General features: G+C 35.8%; 1 protein-coding gene across 9 annotated transcripts in view; it reads left to right on the top strand.

The window, feature by feature from the left end:
• The window catches only part of LOC102680787 (teneurin-m), a 605,289-nt gene that overhangs the window by 567,755 nt on the left and 22,867 nt on the right, over positions 1–14,667 (top strand). For all 9 annotated transcript variants that reach the window (XM_031508000.1, XM_006610621.2, XM_006610619.2 and 6 more), the window contains one exon: positions 11,301–11,483. In XM_031508000.1, the coding sequence (XP_031363860.1) occupies positions 11,301–11,483 (183 nt within the window). The remainder of the gene's footprint in view (positions 1–11,300; positions 11,484–14,667) is intronic.

Below are 14,667 nucleotides of genomic sequence, written 5' to 3'. Positions count from 1 at the left end.
CTCCCTCCCTTTATTCCCCCGGCGCGTGAATTCCAACGGGAAACGAATTAAGCTCTTTTCCCTTTACCCCCAACCACACGAGCCACTCCTCTCGAGAACCGTCTCTCAAACCCGCGCGAAGCTTTACCCCCATTTTGCCTAGTGAAAAAATTCGACCGCCGCGCGTTTCCAACGAGATCTCCTTCAGGCCACCGTACTTCTCAGTGATATTTTAGTGATTCGAGTCGCATAAGAATGATCTGTCGCGTCATTTGTTTCCATCATTACGTTCCTCTGTGTAACGATTGGTATGATTGTTAAAATTTCTCCCCTAATTCGTTCCAATTCGTTTGAAAAGAAATATGGAAGAATTGTGTTTTGACGAGTCGTATATACAGAAGTTTTGTGTAGAGTGTTAATCTCTTTAAAGGATAAATACAAAATATTGGTAAATGTTGAATTCTATTTATATAATGCATAAATTGGAATTTTAATTTTATTAATATATCAATAGCAGCAGCGTTTATAGGTTATGTTCTTTCTTGAGGTTAAGTATCATATTAGTTTTACATTGTAATTCATTTTTTTAATAAATTTATTACATTATTCGACTACTTACAAAGAATCTTTTTACAAAGAATTTGGAAAGTGTAATAATATTCCACAGAGTGTGATAAAATTCTTATAAAAGTAATAGAAAAATGGTTTATTAAAAAGATTATTTAGAATGTAAAACTTCAAAGCATTCTATACAAAGCTGAGGACAATTTAGACAAAAAGTTGTTGTCTGCTACATGATTCACTAAAACACAATTCTTCCATTTTTTTCCTTGGAACAAATTAGAAACAGAAATTTTAGTAGAAAAATGGTTTATTAAAAAGATCATTTAGAATGTAAAACTTCAAAGCATTTTATACAAAGCTAAGATTGGTCAGGACAATTTAGACAAAAAGTTGTTGTCTGCTACATGATTCACTAAGACACAACTCTTTCATTTTCCTTCTTCAACGAATTAGGAACAGAAATTTTAACCTCAGGAACATAACGATAGAAAGAAATGATGCGACAGATTATTCCTGCATTACTAAAATATCAATGAGAGTTGGCCTGAAGGAGATCTCGTTGGAAACACGCGCGTGTCAAGGGAGGAGGAAGGAGAGAGGAAATAGGTAGGCAGATGTGAACGCATGTATCCAATCGTGCACACGCCCCATATGCAGATTTGAGCATTGTTGAAATAAGATACATCGAGTAACGTATTCCTTCCCCCTTCCTCACAATTTCTCTTGCGTCCAAAGTAAATTAACTCTTTCTATTTCCTTGAGAAAAAGGAAATCGCACGATTTAAAACTTGGTAGTACGTAGGGAAGCGAGGATCGACCCCTAACCTTTCTCCGCAACCCTGAAGTCACAGCCTTCACCTCGAGCCCTGTTCCAGCCAGGCAACGCTGCCAACCGTCGCCTCTCCCTCCTCTGGCTTCCAATTAAAATCGTTTTCGTCCTCTCTTTTTGCAAGATTTTTCTCCTCCATGGCACCCTCTCCTCATTAGTAATTTTAATCTCTTCGAGGAAACGAAATTTTGTATCGATTTTCTTGGAAATTGGAAAATTTTTAGGGAAGAAGAATTTGAAAAAGAAGGGTTAATCGACGTGTCTTTCTCTTTCTTGGAATTTTCTACGGTGTTTGCCTCGAGAAATGTAATACGATACGAAATTCTTCTCGAAATACAGTGAGATCTTCCTAATAATCGTAATTGCACCATTTTCGAATTAATCTTTCAACGCGTGAAAGAGGTATGCAAAAGTTGATCGATCGGAGAGAAAAAAAAAAATCTCTTTGATGATGGAACTATTTAGATAATTCGGCGCAACAAAGCTCGTTTTCGGGTTTCGATTGCATTAGGTTGGATCGATTTTCGAGGGAGGGAAAAAATTATTATTCTTCTCTTGTTGAATCTGGTTTCGATCGAACGAGCGAACTCTCGGATAGCGCCACTTTAACCGGGGCCGGCTATATTTCGTCGAAACGCAATTCAATTACGGCAAATTGATACAGTGGCGGGAGCGCTGCTGCCGGCAAATTTTCGCGAGAACTTTGGAATCGCTAACCGATCAACCGTGCTCTCCCTATTATTATTATATACAACTAAATGCCGCGGTGTCGCCCATAAATTATCGGCCACCCCCGTCGATACTCTCCCTCGTCAATCTCGAATCTCGAGGATACGAGTTCGAGAGGATATCCACCGATTTTCCAATTTTAAAACGATTTTATCGATTTGAGACAAAGTTCGAGAGGTAAAAATAATAATTTCACGTAATAAGTAAAGTATTTTTGAAAGACGAGGAAAGAATGAGAAATATAAAATATATTTTTGTATTAAATAATTGGTGAATTAAGTCTTCCAAATCTTTAAATTCGTCGTTTAATACTCTCGATATATCATCCTCGAGCTCTCGAATATTTTAAATTGCGATATTTATTTATTTACACGTCTCGAGAAATATAAAATATATTTTTATATTAAATAATTAGTGGATTAAGTCTTTCAAATCTTTAAATTTCGGAGATTGGAGAAGATTCGTCGTTAGATCACTTTCGATATATTATCCATTCAGTTTTCGAGTTTTCTATTCGAATATTTTAATTTGCAATTTATTTATACTTATTTTTATTTCTCCCCTTCGCTCGCAATTTGTCTTCAATCTCAACGTAATAATGTTGAATTAACTCGTCTCGAGAAATATAAAATATATTTTTATATTAAATAATTGGTGAATTAAGTCTCGAATATTCTAACTTGCGATATTTATTTATTTTTACTTTTTTCTTTCGCTCGCAACTCGTCTTCAATCTCAACGTAATAATAAATGTTGAATCGATTCGTCTCGAGAAATATAAAATATATTTCTATATTAAATAATTGGTCTTTCAAATCTTTAAATTTGGAGAAGATTCGTCGTTTAATACTCTCGATATATCATCCACTCCTCGAACTCTCGATTCTATATTCTAACTTGCGATATTTATTTATTTACACGCGTTATTTTTATTTTTCCCCTTCGCAACTTATCTTCAATCTCAATAAATAATAATAAATGTTGAATCGAGTCGTCTTGAGAAATATAAAATATACTTCTATATTAAATAATTGGAGGATTAAGTCTTTCAAATATTCAAACTTGCGATATTTATTTACACGCATTATTTTTATTTCTCTTATTTTTATTTCCCCTTCGCTCGCAACTTGTCTTCAATCTCAACGTAATAAAAAAATAAATAAATGTTGAATCAATTCGTCTCAGAATAGGCTACAGAGGATCGTGTATTTTAAATTAAGGGCCCTTTCGACACGCGTATATGATTATCTCGCGACGAGGCAAGGGAGGGGGGTCGTAATTCACATTCCGAAGTCACGAGCTTCTTCCGGAAGGAAACGTTTCCAGTCGAGACACGTCGAGGTCTTGCCTTTTTACGGACAAAACCTCTCTATCTCCTTCTGTCTCTCTCTCTATCTATCTATCTATCTATCTATCTATCTGGAAAGTTTCGCTGTCAAAGTTTGAAAGTTTGATCGACTTTGATCGGTCGCTCTGAAAATTTACCGTGCTATTCATGTTATTTCGATGCTTCATTCTCGAATATATGTTATGTGAAAACGCGAAACTTTGATGCATTATCTATTAATACATATATATTTTTTTTTTTTTTCCCTTCCATGAGACAACGAAGCTCGATATTTAGCACGTAATTATAAAAGAGGATGGAAATCACAAAGCACTATTTATAGTTGTTCCTTGGTGATCGATGGTAGCGATTGATTAATTTATTTAAATACGTCGTTGTCGAGAGTCGAGGTCGAGATCTGACATAAAGCTGACAGGAATTATAAAAAAAAAGAAAAAAAAAATTTCATTTTAAAAAGAACTTGTAACAAAGGATACATCCGCCCTGGGAGTATGAATAAATAAACTACAAGGGGAGAGAGGGAGGGGAGAAGGGGGAAGAGGACATCCATAGATTTTCAGTTTATTTTTATTTACAACCCTCAATTACTTTAATTAACAAACACTCTCGAGTGCTTTTTTCGTCTCTATTTTATTATATATACTCCTCCTCCTCCCCCCAAAAAAATCCCCTCGAAAAGAGAAGAGATTAAAAAAAAAAGGAAAAAAAAAAAATGAAACGAAGCGATAACATTTTTCACGGCCAATTCGAGCGGCCGCATTTCATATGCAATTGTTCCTCGTTCCGATCTCGTTTCGTGGATTCCCATAGCGACGATTTTCTCTCTCTCTCTCTTTCTCTCTTTCTCTCCCCCACTCACGACTTACGCGTAATTTTTACCCTTCTCTTCCTCGATACAGTATTAATTCTAGGTTCGAAGGTTCGAAAGCTAATCCAGAGGCGGCTAACCCTTGGTCCATTTTCCTCCGCACCCCAAAATACTCTTCTCCCTCGATACGTGACCGGGGAACCGAATCGGTTTCTCTCTCTCTCTCTTCCTCCTCCACTGTTCGCTTCTGAACGATTTAACATTTTAGCAAGGCGACGATTTTTCGTGGAAAAATTAATCCACCCTTAGCGGACTCGTTATCACGAGAGAGAGAGACTAGAAAGGGGGAGAGTTTTCTATTAGGAATAAACTTTTGATCGAGTAAAAATATTTTACAAATGGATATTCTTTTGGAGAGTAAGGTTTGCATATTTCTCAAAGTGTATACGTACGAATTTCTCTAAGAAATCGTTCTCGATTCATCGATGTAAATTTTCGTTCGATCGAGTTAGTGTGAGTTTATTTTTTTTTTTTTTTTCTTTTTTCTTTAAACAAACGACGACGGTTTACAATCAGTCCGTTGTGTCCCTTCCACCGGCCGGGGTAAATTGAAACGAAACATGGCCGGTTACGGAAATTCTCGATCGACAATTGTTAAAGCGCCGAATGAATCCCGCGCTTCGAAAAACATTTAATTCGATTTCACGGATGGCTTTGTCCCGCCCGTGATTTTTCCCGTCTTTTTAAGATCTTTTTCGGGGAAAATCGCGACTTTCTTTTTAATCTCGCAAACCCCTTCTCCAATCCAAAATGGAAATATTATAATATCTCGATTTTTTTCAACTCTCCTATTAAAATCGCAATATCTAATTAAATACGGATCTAATTAATTGATTTTGCAACAAGCATCGTGTTGTACATTAATTCTTTGCGCTTCTTTGCCTTTTTCGAAATAATGATTTCTTAGCTGAAATGATTTCAAGCGCGAATCAACGTATAAAGAAATGTGTAAAAAAAGAAAATCGTTGTTTCGCGCGTTTATTTTAATAATAAAGTGATTATCAAGATGCGTCCTCAGTATCAGAATAATTCGAATAACGTGCTCTTACATTCATCGTCTATTATTCTTATTTTTCATCTTCTTATACTCTATTTTCATCGTCAGTTTCTCAATAGAAATAATTTCGTTATTTAATAACGAGAAACCAAACTCATATTCCATCACAAAAATAATCTTTGAAAATAATATCTCTATTTCCAACCTGTTAAAACTCGGACTAACTTTGAAAATATTCGAATCACGATTTGAGACAAACAAAACCTTTCGATAGTACATCATTCCATTTTATAAGATTATATATAATCTTTATAAGATTATACGTAAAGATATTTTAAATAATCATCCAAGTGATGGCTTGGAGTCACCATTCGAGGACTCTTGAACGGCGACAATATTTATTTACGTTTGATTTTCTTAGAATATCGTAAATAGATTCCTTTACGTGTAATCTTATCTTAGAGATCACTGAACTTGCGCAATAAAATTATTCCCACGTAGAAGAAATTACGAATCGATGCGAATTACAACCACCCCCTACTCAAGAAATTTCCACTTTCCCCAACCTTGATCACCCGTAAATCAAAAACTTGCCCCCTCTACGTAGACGAAACTACCCCTCCACTCCATCAACCAACCAGCCAACTGGGTTGGCGAGTGCCATTACCTTCTTGATTCGAAGAGTTGCGCGTGCAAGAGAAGAAAGGGAAGGAAAAGAAAGGTTGCTTCTCAGGTATACGCTTCTCTAATAAATTCCATTAGACACGGCCTCTTTGGCGTCCCTTACATTGTGTTACGCGTTCCTCCATTTTGAATGGGCGCGCATCCATTACGCGGCCGGGTGCGACAACAAGGTCCCCCCGTCCTCGAAAACGCGATGACGTTTACGTTTGGAAGGATCCTTACGGGGAGAAAGGATCTATCGGGCGAGGATAATTCGAGGATTGAACGCAGAGGAGGAGGAGGAGGAGGATACTCGTCCTTTGTATCGTCCTCGAGTGGTCGTAGCAGCGGCTCGTTTCCACCTTTCCACGTTGCTCTTTTCCTTTGGAAAGACTCCTTTGGATCGACGCGAGGAAAGAATGGGATCGGCGTGTAACGATCCCCGCTCCCGCCGATCTATTAGGAAGAATAAGTATTCGATGCTTCTTCCGTTTCGATGCTTTCGATGCCGAGAATCGTTGCGGAGAACGGCCGCTTTTTCTTCTTCTTCTTTTTTTTCTTGTATGGGTTTTTTGCCAAGTTATCCCTTGGAAGTGAATACGTGATTGATTTTGCTACGCGTTTGTTATGGTACGAAATAGAGAATATTCTCTGTTCGTAGAATAGAAGGCACGTGGTTCAAACTTCTTCTTCAATTAACACGTTGACTGTCACGCCCGCCGTTGTATTAAGTGTATTCCAGTATTTCTACCGATATTTTAGTAATGTCTGATGGTCGAAAGGATCATGTCTCGCATCATTTGTTTCCATCATTCGCGTCCGCAATAGAAGATCAATTGTTATTGATAATAATAATTGTATTGGCAAGAGTATTGAATAGTAGTACTGATTTACATAGTATATTTTGAATATTTTAATTTGGATAGTTTGGATAATATTAATTTATTATATATAATTTATTGTATTATTATATTATAAATTATTATAGGGTGAGCAGATAATCATGTCAGAGCACGATATGTTCATAAACTATCTAATTGTCGTATCATCATGATCTGCAATAGAAGTATTGATAATAGTAATTGTATCGACAATAGTAGTACTAATTTTTATAATATATTTTGGATATTTTAATTTGGATAATATGACTGTCGAATGCCTTTCGACTAATCGTAAATATATTTCTTAGATTATTATATAAAAATTTATTATATTATTATATTATAAATTATTCGTGTGGCTCGTCTATTAGAGACCAGAGTGAGCAGATAATCATGTCCAATGGTCAGAACACGATGTGTTCATAAACTATCTAATTGTTGTATCACTATGATCCGCAATAGAAGTATTGATAATAGTAATTGTATCGACAATAGTAGTACTAATTTTTATAATATATTTTGGATATTTTAATTTGGATAATATGACTGTCGAATGCCTTTCGACTAATCGTAAATGTATTTCTTAGATTATTATATAAAAATTTATTATATTATTATATTATAAATTATTCCTGTGGTTCGTCTATTAGAGACCAGGGTGAACAGATAATCTACAATAGAAGTATTGGTAATAGTAATTGTATCGACAATTGATTTATATATATATTTTGAATATTTCAATTTGGATAATTTGGATTATAATTTAGATGATGTTCTTTGACTAACAAATATACTTCTTAGTTGTGAATTGTATATAAATTATTCGTGTGGCTTGTCTATTAGAGACCAGATAATCTGCAATAGAAGTATTGGTAATAGTAATTGTATCGACAATTGATTTATATAATATATTTTGAATATTTCAATTTGGATAATTTGGATTATAATTTAGATGATGTTCTTTGACTAACAAATATACTTCTTAGTTGTGAATTGTATATAAATTATTCGTGTAGCTTGTCTACTAGAATCACAGTAGGTAATCGTGTTCGATAGTCAGAGCACGATATGTTCATAAACTATCACCATGAGATTCGTGACACCCCAAAATTGGAAGATTTAGAGAATTATTAGCCGCAAAAGTATTAGACTGCATGCAAATTATGTTATTCAGATAAAAGATAATAACCAATCAAACGCAGGAATTTAAAAAAGACAGCAACTTTTTGTCCAAATTATCCGGATCAACCTCAACCTTTTGTATAGAATGTTTTAAAATGTTTTACATTAAAAATTATTTTTTTATTATTCTTATAACAATTTAATAATTTTATTACATCCTACAAAATATCTTTCCAAACACCTACGAAAATCATTCATAAGTATTCAAATGGGTGACGTGTTAATTAAATATAAACGTATGGATTTTTGGATGATGAGATTACGATACGATTATTCTCGAAATCAGTTCTTCGAGGAAGAGGTTTATATTCTGCGTAAATAAATTCTCCTCTCTCTCTCTTTCTCTCTCGTATGAAAAGTAATAACGGGAAATTTCACGAGAGTCGTAAAGATACCCGATTCGTTCTTCCATCCAGCGGTGTTACGGCCGTTGTGTCAACGGCAATTTACATGTCCCGGCGTTCTTGGTCGATGCACGCCACCGGGAACGAAATGGCGGCTGCCCCTCCGGGGGGAAAACGTCGAAAACTGAAGAAAGTTGGCTCGTAAAAGGGTCGAGTGCTCTTGGATGAAGCCGAGGGGTGGAGGAGGGGGGAAATGGAGGAAGAGAAAGAGGGAGAGAACGATTAGTCGGGGGGGAGGGAGGAGTGTTTCTGGATCTTTGTCGCGCCTATGAACGAAAACTTCTACTTTTCTTAGGCCAGAGCTAACTTGCCTCTCTTCCTCTCCTCTCCTCTTTTCTTGCTTACTAGTTTCCTTTATTCCGTTCAGAGTCTTCTTCTATTCGTTGCGTAGGTAACCGATCGAATGTCGGAGGAACTGTTCTCTCAGAGGCGTAAAAAAAGAAAGAAAGAAAGAGAGAAAAAGGGAAAGGATCCAGTTCATTGGCCAATATAAGAGAACGTAAAAAAGAGCACGGCTCGAGTTTCTTCCGACGGTCACCCTATACGGGAGATCGGCCTGTTAGGCGTTTTAGATTGTACTCGATGCAACGTGCGTGAGAGAGAGAGGGAGAGAGGGTGCTTAAGAAATGGGCTTATAATCGACTCGAAGAATCTGGTTCTCTTTTTGTTCTACTTTTCGAGTATCGAGGCATAGGAAATCTGAAAATGAATCGCGACCCGTTCCAAACTTATGAAAGATTCGCGCCGCGAATCGAGATAATAAATAATACAATATAATTTTAACCCCTTTACTTTCCCCTATGTTCCCCAAAAATTCGTATCGTAACTTCGAAAAAAAATCAAACGAAACAAGATTTGAAAGATTTTTAAACGAGTCAAGATTCATCTCGATAATAAAAATTTCGACCCGCCTTCGTCGAATAACATTTATCACGTTTCGATAAAGCAATAAAATATATATATATATATACACACAATCATCGATCTTTTCTCGAAACTGTATCTGTGGGATGGAAGCTCGTAAAAATTGTTGCAAAAATTTTAACAGAGATAACCCCTGTATTGTATTGGCTCTCGGGGGAAAAAAAGTAAAAAAAATAAAAAACGGTAGCGCATCTTCCGTTATAAATGTGCTTTTCGAAAAAAAGGAGGAAGAGAGAGACAGGAAAAAAGGAGAGTACGGGTGACATTGTTATACCTGGCATGGATGGAGAAAAAAAAGCTGGGGGCCGCTGCTTTCGAAAAATGTTCATTTCGCATGGTTGCGCAAGGGGCAGAGAGAGAGAGAGAGAGAGAGATAGAGAGAGAGAGGCACCCGCGATTCTGGGTCACTCGACCTCGTGTAATCCCTGTAACAGAGTCCGCCTGTGTGAAACGTGCCTGATCGCGAGATCGGCTCAACCCTTTCGCCCCGATGGAAACCACCTGGCCACCTGCCCTGGATTACGCGCAGTCATTGTTCCGTCCTCGATTTTCCTCCTGGAAGGATGATCGTTAGTGGAGACTGAAAAAATTGTTATTTTTTTTTTTTTTTTCCCCCCAAGTTGAATCGAATCGGTTCTTACGATGCTTTCGATAGATAGCATCGTAGTTGTCTTTCGAGATTGCTTTTTCCCGCGATCCGATCGATTTGATAGGGGTTGGAAACGAGGGAATTGGAAGGAATTGAAGTTTGGGGATCGGATTGAATTTCGAAGCGGAAGATATTTGCGGGTTCATCCTCGAACAGGAAATTATTACTCGTTGTACTTTGATAGAAGATTGTATTAAAAATTTTTTTATTATAACGTTTATTATTATTCCCAAAATGTTGCAAGCGATTGTGCTGTTGGAAAAATTATATCTGACCAAATCGTGAATCTTATGATTGAAGTCGAATGAAGATCGTTTCTTTGTGAATCATATAAATCGTCCAATACAACTCCAAATTTTTCTATACGAATGCAATTTACTATAAATTAAGAAAAGTGATTTGAATCTTACAATTAAAAAGATCGTCATGAATCAATCATATGCTTTTCCTTTAAACTTTCTTTCCATGAATTCAATTTACTATAAACTAAGAAAAATGATTTGTCGATTGCAGGTTAAATCTTTAAAATCAATTAATTACTTCTATCAATCCAATCATCATCCAATATGATTGCAAAAGTATTCTTTTAAATTTTCATGAATGAATTTATTAATTTAAATATACTATAATATATAGTATATATATTATATTACTAATTTAAATATACTAAATCATCCAAATATACTACCATAAATCAATCCAATCATCATCCAATATGATTGCAAAAGTATTCTTTTAAACTTTTATGAATGAATTTATTAATTTAAATATACTATAATATATAGTATATATATTATATTACTAATTTAAATATACTAAATCATCCAAATATACTACCATAAATCAATCCAATATGATTGCAAAAATATTCTTTTAAACTTTTATGAATGAATTTATTAATTTAAATATACTAAATCATCCAAATATACTACCATAAATCAATCCAATATGATTGCAAAAATATTCTTTTAAACTTTTATGAATGAATTTATTAATTTAAATATACTATAATATATAATATATTATATTATACTATAATATATAATATATATATTATATTACTAATTTAAATATACTAAATATACTAATAAAATAAGAAAGATAGTTTGATTGTCAGTTGTTTGTTGAACAATGAATCTCTTTCCAAGAATACAATTTACTATAAATCTTTATGGACCAATGGTATAAATAATCCAATATGATCACCTTGCACTCACTTTTAAACTTCCTTCCCATTTCAAGTGTTATTTACACAGCACTAAGAGAAGTGGTTTCGGTTGCAGGGTGTTTGTTGGACAATTCGGCGCCGCGGGGCCCGCCCGATGTGCCTCCGCGTAATCCTACAATGAGTCGCGTCAACGGAAGATTGCCAGGAAGTCACGCAGCCAGCGACCACGAGCGTGATCCCGACCTCCAGCCATCCTGCCTCGTACGCACCTCATCCGGCGGCTTTTACAGTATACCAAGTGAGTGTCTAAGGGTTGTGTGTCCAGTGATTGCTCGGTGGTGGAAAAGACGGTGCTCGAAAGATATTCCTATCTCGAAAATTGTTGACCATTCGTGCGTATTTAATTCTGCTCGAATGCATAAAAGTATTAATTGAATAATTGGGTAGATTTGGAGATCGGTAATTAATTCAAGTGATTGGTAAAAGCAGTGGATTATTAGGTTCTATATACTTTCTGAGAAAGTATATAGTGAATTCCATTGATTGGCTTCTGGATCTATCACATTGAAATTAAAGTCGAGAGTCAGCGTCTGCGATATTTTTTTTTTTGGTGATTTTTATTATTGAGGAATCTCAAATGATATAAAGAAAATATTCTACTGATTTCCAGAGAAAGATGGTACGATAACTCCAGTCGCTTCATGTGTACAAAATTGTTGATCATTCGTGCGTATTTAATTCTGTTCGAACGCATAAAAATATTAATTGAATAATTAAATAGATTTGGAGATCGGTAATTAATTTAAGTGATTGGTAAAAGCAGTGAATCGATTATTAGATTCTATAATATATACTTTCTGAGAACGTGAATTCCACTGATTGGCTTCTGGATTTTCAACTATCGTATTGAAATAATTGCAAAAATCTGTACAATACAGAAAGATTATCAATGGCTGCCATATTTTATTTTTTTTTTGGTGATTTTTATTATTGATGAATCTCAAATAATGGTACGATACTTTCTGAGAACGTGAATTCCATTGATTGGCTTCTGGATCTTTCAACTATCACATTGAAATTAAACTCGAGAAAGATCGTCAGCGTCTACGATATTTTTTTTTTTTTTTTGATTTTTATTATTGATGAATCTCAAATGATGGTACGATACTTTCTGAGAACGTGAATTCCATTGATTGGCTTCTGGATCTTTCAACTATCGCATTGAAATTAACTCTTACAAAAATCTATACAATACAGAAAGATTAGCTGTGATTTTTATTATTGAGGAATCTCAAATGCTACTGATTTCCAGAGAAAGATAACTCCAGTCGCTCGTCATGTGTACAATACGCATACAATTTTATGGAAAGAGTTAAAATCGCGGAAAGGGTTAAAATCGCAATACATAATGTATCTTCCCCTCTCCATTTTGTAAATTTTAACGTAGATCCTCGATTTCTTATGCAAATGTCGAAGGAATATCCTTTTTTTGCGACGACGAATTCTAAATCCAGAGTTGTTATTTATCGTATCGCCAGAGAACCAATATCATTTAAGGGGAAAAAATCTTCGAGCGGAGAAGAACCCTTAAACTCGGACGAATTTCAAGACGTTAAACGTATGCAAACACGGACGAAATCGGCCACGATCCCCGTTCAAACACGAGGACCGCTGTAAAGCAAGAGGTGTAAAAAGTCGTGGAAAAGCGAGAGTTGAGAGCCACTGTATATCAAACAGAATCCTTATCTATCTATCTCCTCTCCGAATATTTGTTTCTCAAACACTTTTTAACCGAGATAGCACTTTCCCGTGGAAAAAGTCTATCTGTCCTGGATCCTGGAAAATCGAATCGATTATTTACCAGGATGGACAAAACAAGAATACGAATGCTTTGACTTTCCACGAAAAGTGGAAAAGCGATTGTTGGATGTGTGTCGAACGATAACGCGGAGGATTCCCTAATAAAGAAGGCTTCTTTGGAAGAGGGAGAGAAAGTTGACTGACGTTTCTGACAAGGGTAGTGCACGCTGTAATCGATGCGATAATTTTCCAAAACTTGGCCTTCGATATCTTATCCGTCAGAGAGGACCGTTATGAAGTATTCCAAGAACAGTTCCAAAGTTTTCGTTTTGTTTATTGAAATTCTTTCGAAACGATTGATTCATCTTCTGCCGGAAATCGAAAAATTCTAAGATGGTGAGATAAATATTTGAATATTCTAAGAAGTATTTTCTTTTTTCTCTTCTTTCTTATTTATCGAAATAAAAATGTCACATTTAAAGATTTATCTTGGAAAAGCATTCGTTAAAAAAATTAAAATCTCCATTATTTGTGAAAAGAGAGGTCTCAGAAATTTCCAAATTCTTTCCAAATTAAAAATTCACGAAACTATTATTTAGCATTTATTTTTTATTATTTAGTTCTCGAGAAACATTGTCTCCTTTTCCGATTTATCATCACCGACCGCCATTATTATCCCCAATAACCGTCCATCGAACGAAAAGCTGATAAAACCACCCTTTGAGGGGCCGAGCCTCTTCTAAGTCTCTCTCGAGATGCTTAGAATTTACCAGAAACGATAAAATGCCTTGTCTCGATGTTTTAAACAGCAGTTGAATGGACCGAAGAGAGTCCATAGAAGCACGCAGTGGAAGAAGAAGACGCTGTTGGAGACGCCTGGAGTCCACAGCGGGGGTATCGGTTGTGGGGGGAAAACAAAACGAGGTCGAAATCCAAGCTTCTTGACGTTTCTCGAGTACACTGATGGAAAAGCCACCGATACAAGAAGGAATTTTCCTCCTCCTTTTCCAACCTTTTTACCAAGGGAAGACTGGAAAAAATTTTCCATGGCTCGAGAAACGACTCTGCACCTTTTAAACGTTCCCTTGTTAATCTTGAAAGCCTGTGCGGCGCTTTCGAAAGCGTGGGACGGTTTCGGCCGGTGATTTACGACCCCTCTCGACTCATTGACCCACGGTTATGACACTGGCTGACGCTTATAACCTTCCAACAGAATACCAGAGTGGAGTGAACCACTCCACCTAAGATCGATCCTTGCCACGCTCTTCCTTTTATTCTTCCCCCATTGGCTTCTTCTTGCCATCGACCGCCAATCTTTCACCGAAACATCTTTTGTCGCTGCTTCAGGATCGGCGTGTCGTTCGGCTGTTTGCAAAATTTCTATCCCCTCGTCCATCTTCCGCTCCTCTGCGATCGAGAAGAAAGAACGCGTATAAAAATATCCAGATACCTTTCGCAAGATTTAAACAAAAAAGTTTGAAATAACCTGCGTTCCATCCATTAAAAAATTTTTAATTTAACTGATCATTAAATTCTATAATATAATATAATAATAAGAATTTAAATTAATTTTTCTTTATATAAATATGATTCCAATTGATCTTCTTGGTCACGTTTTCACGTCCCCCGTTGCTTTCGTAATTTTTAAACAGAGGTAACGAGTGAAAGAATCGTGGTGATTC

Source organism: Apis dorsata, unplaced genomic scaffold, assembly GCF_000469605.1.
Source record: "Apis dorsata unplaced genomic scaffold, Apis dorsata 1.3 scaffold_74, whole genome shotgun sequence".
NCBI lineage: Eukaryota > Metazoa > Arthropoda > Insecta > Hymenoptera > Apidae > Apis > Apis dorsata.
This window is presented reverse-complemented; position numbering and strand designations above follow the sequence as displayed.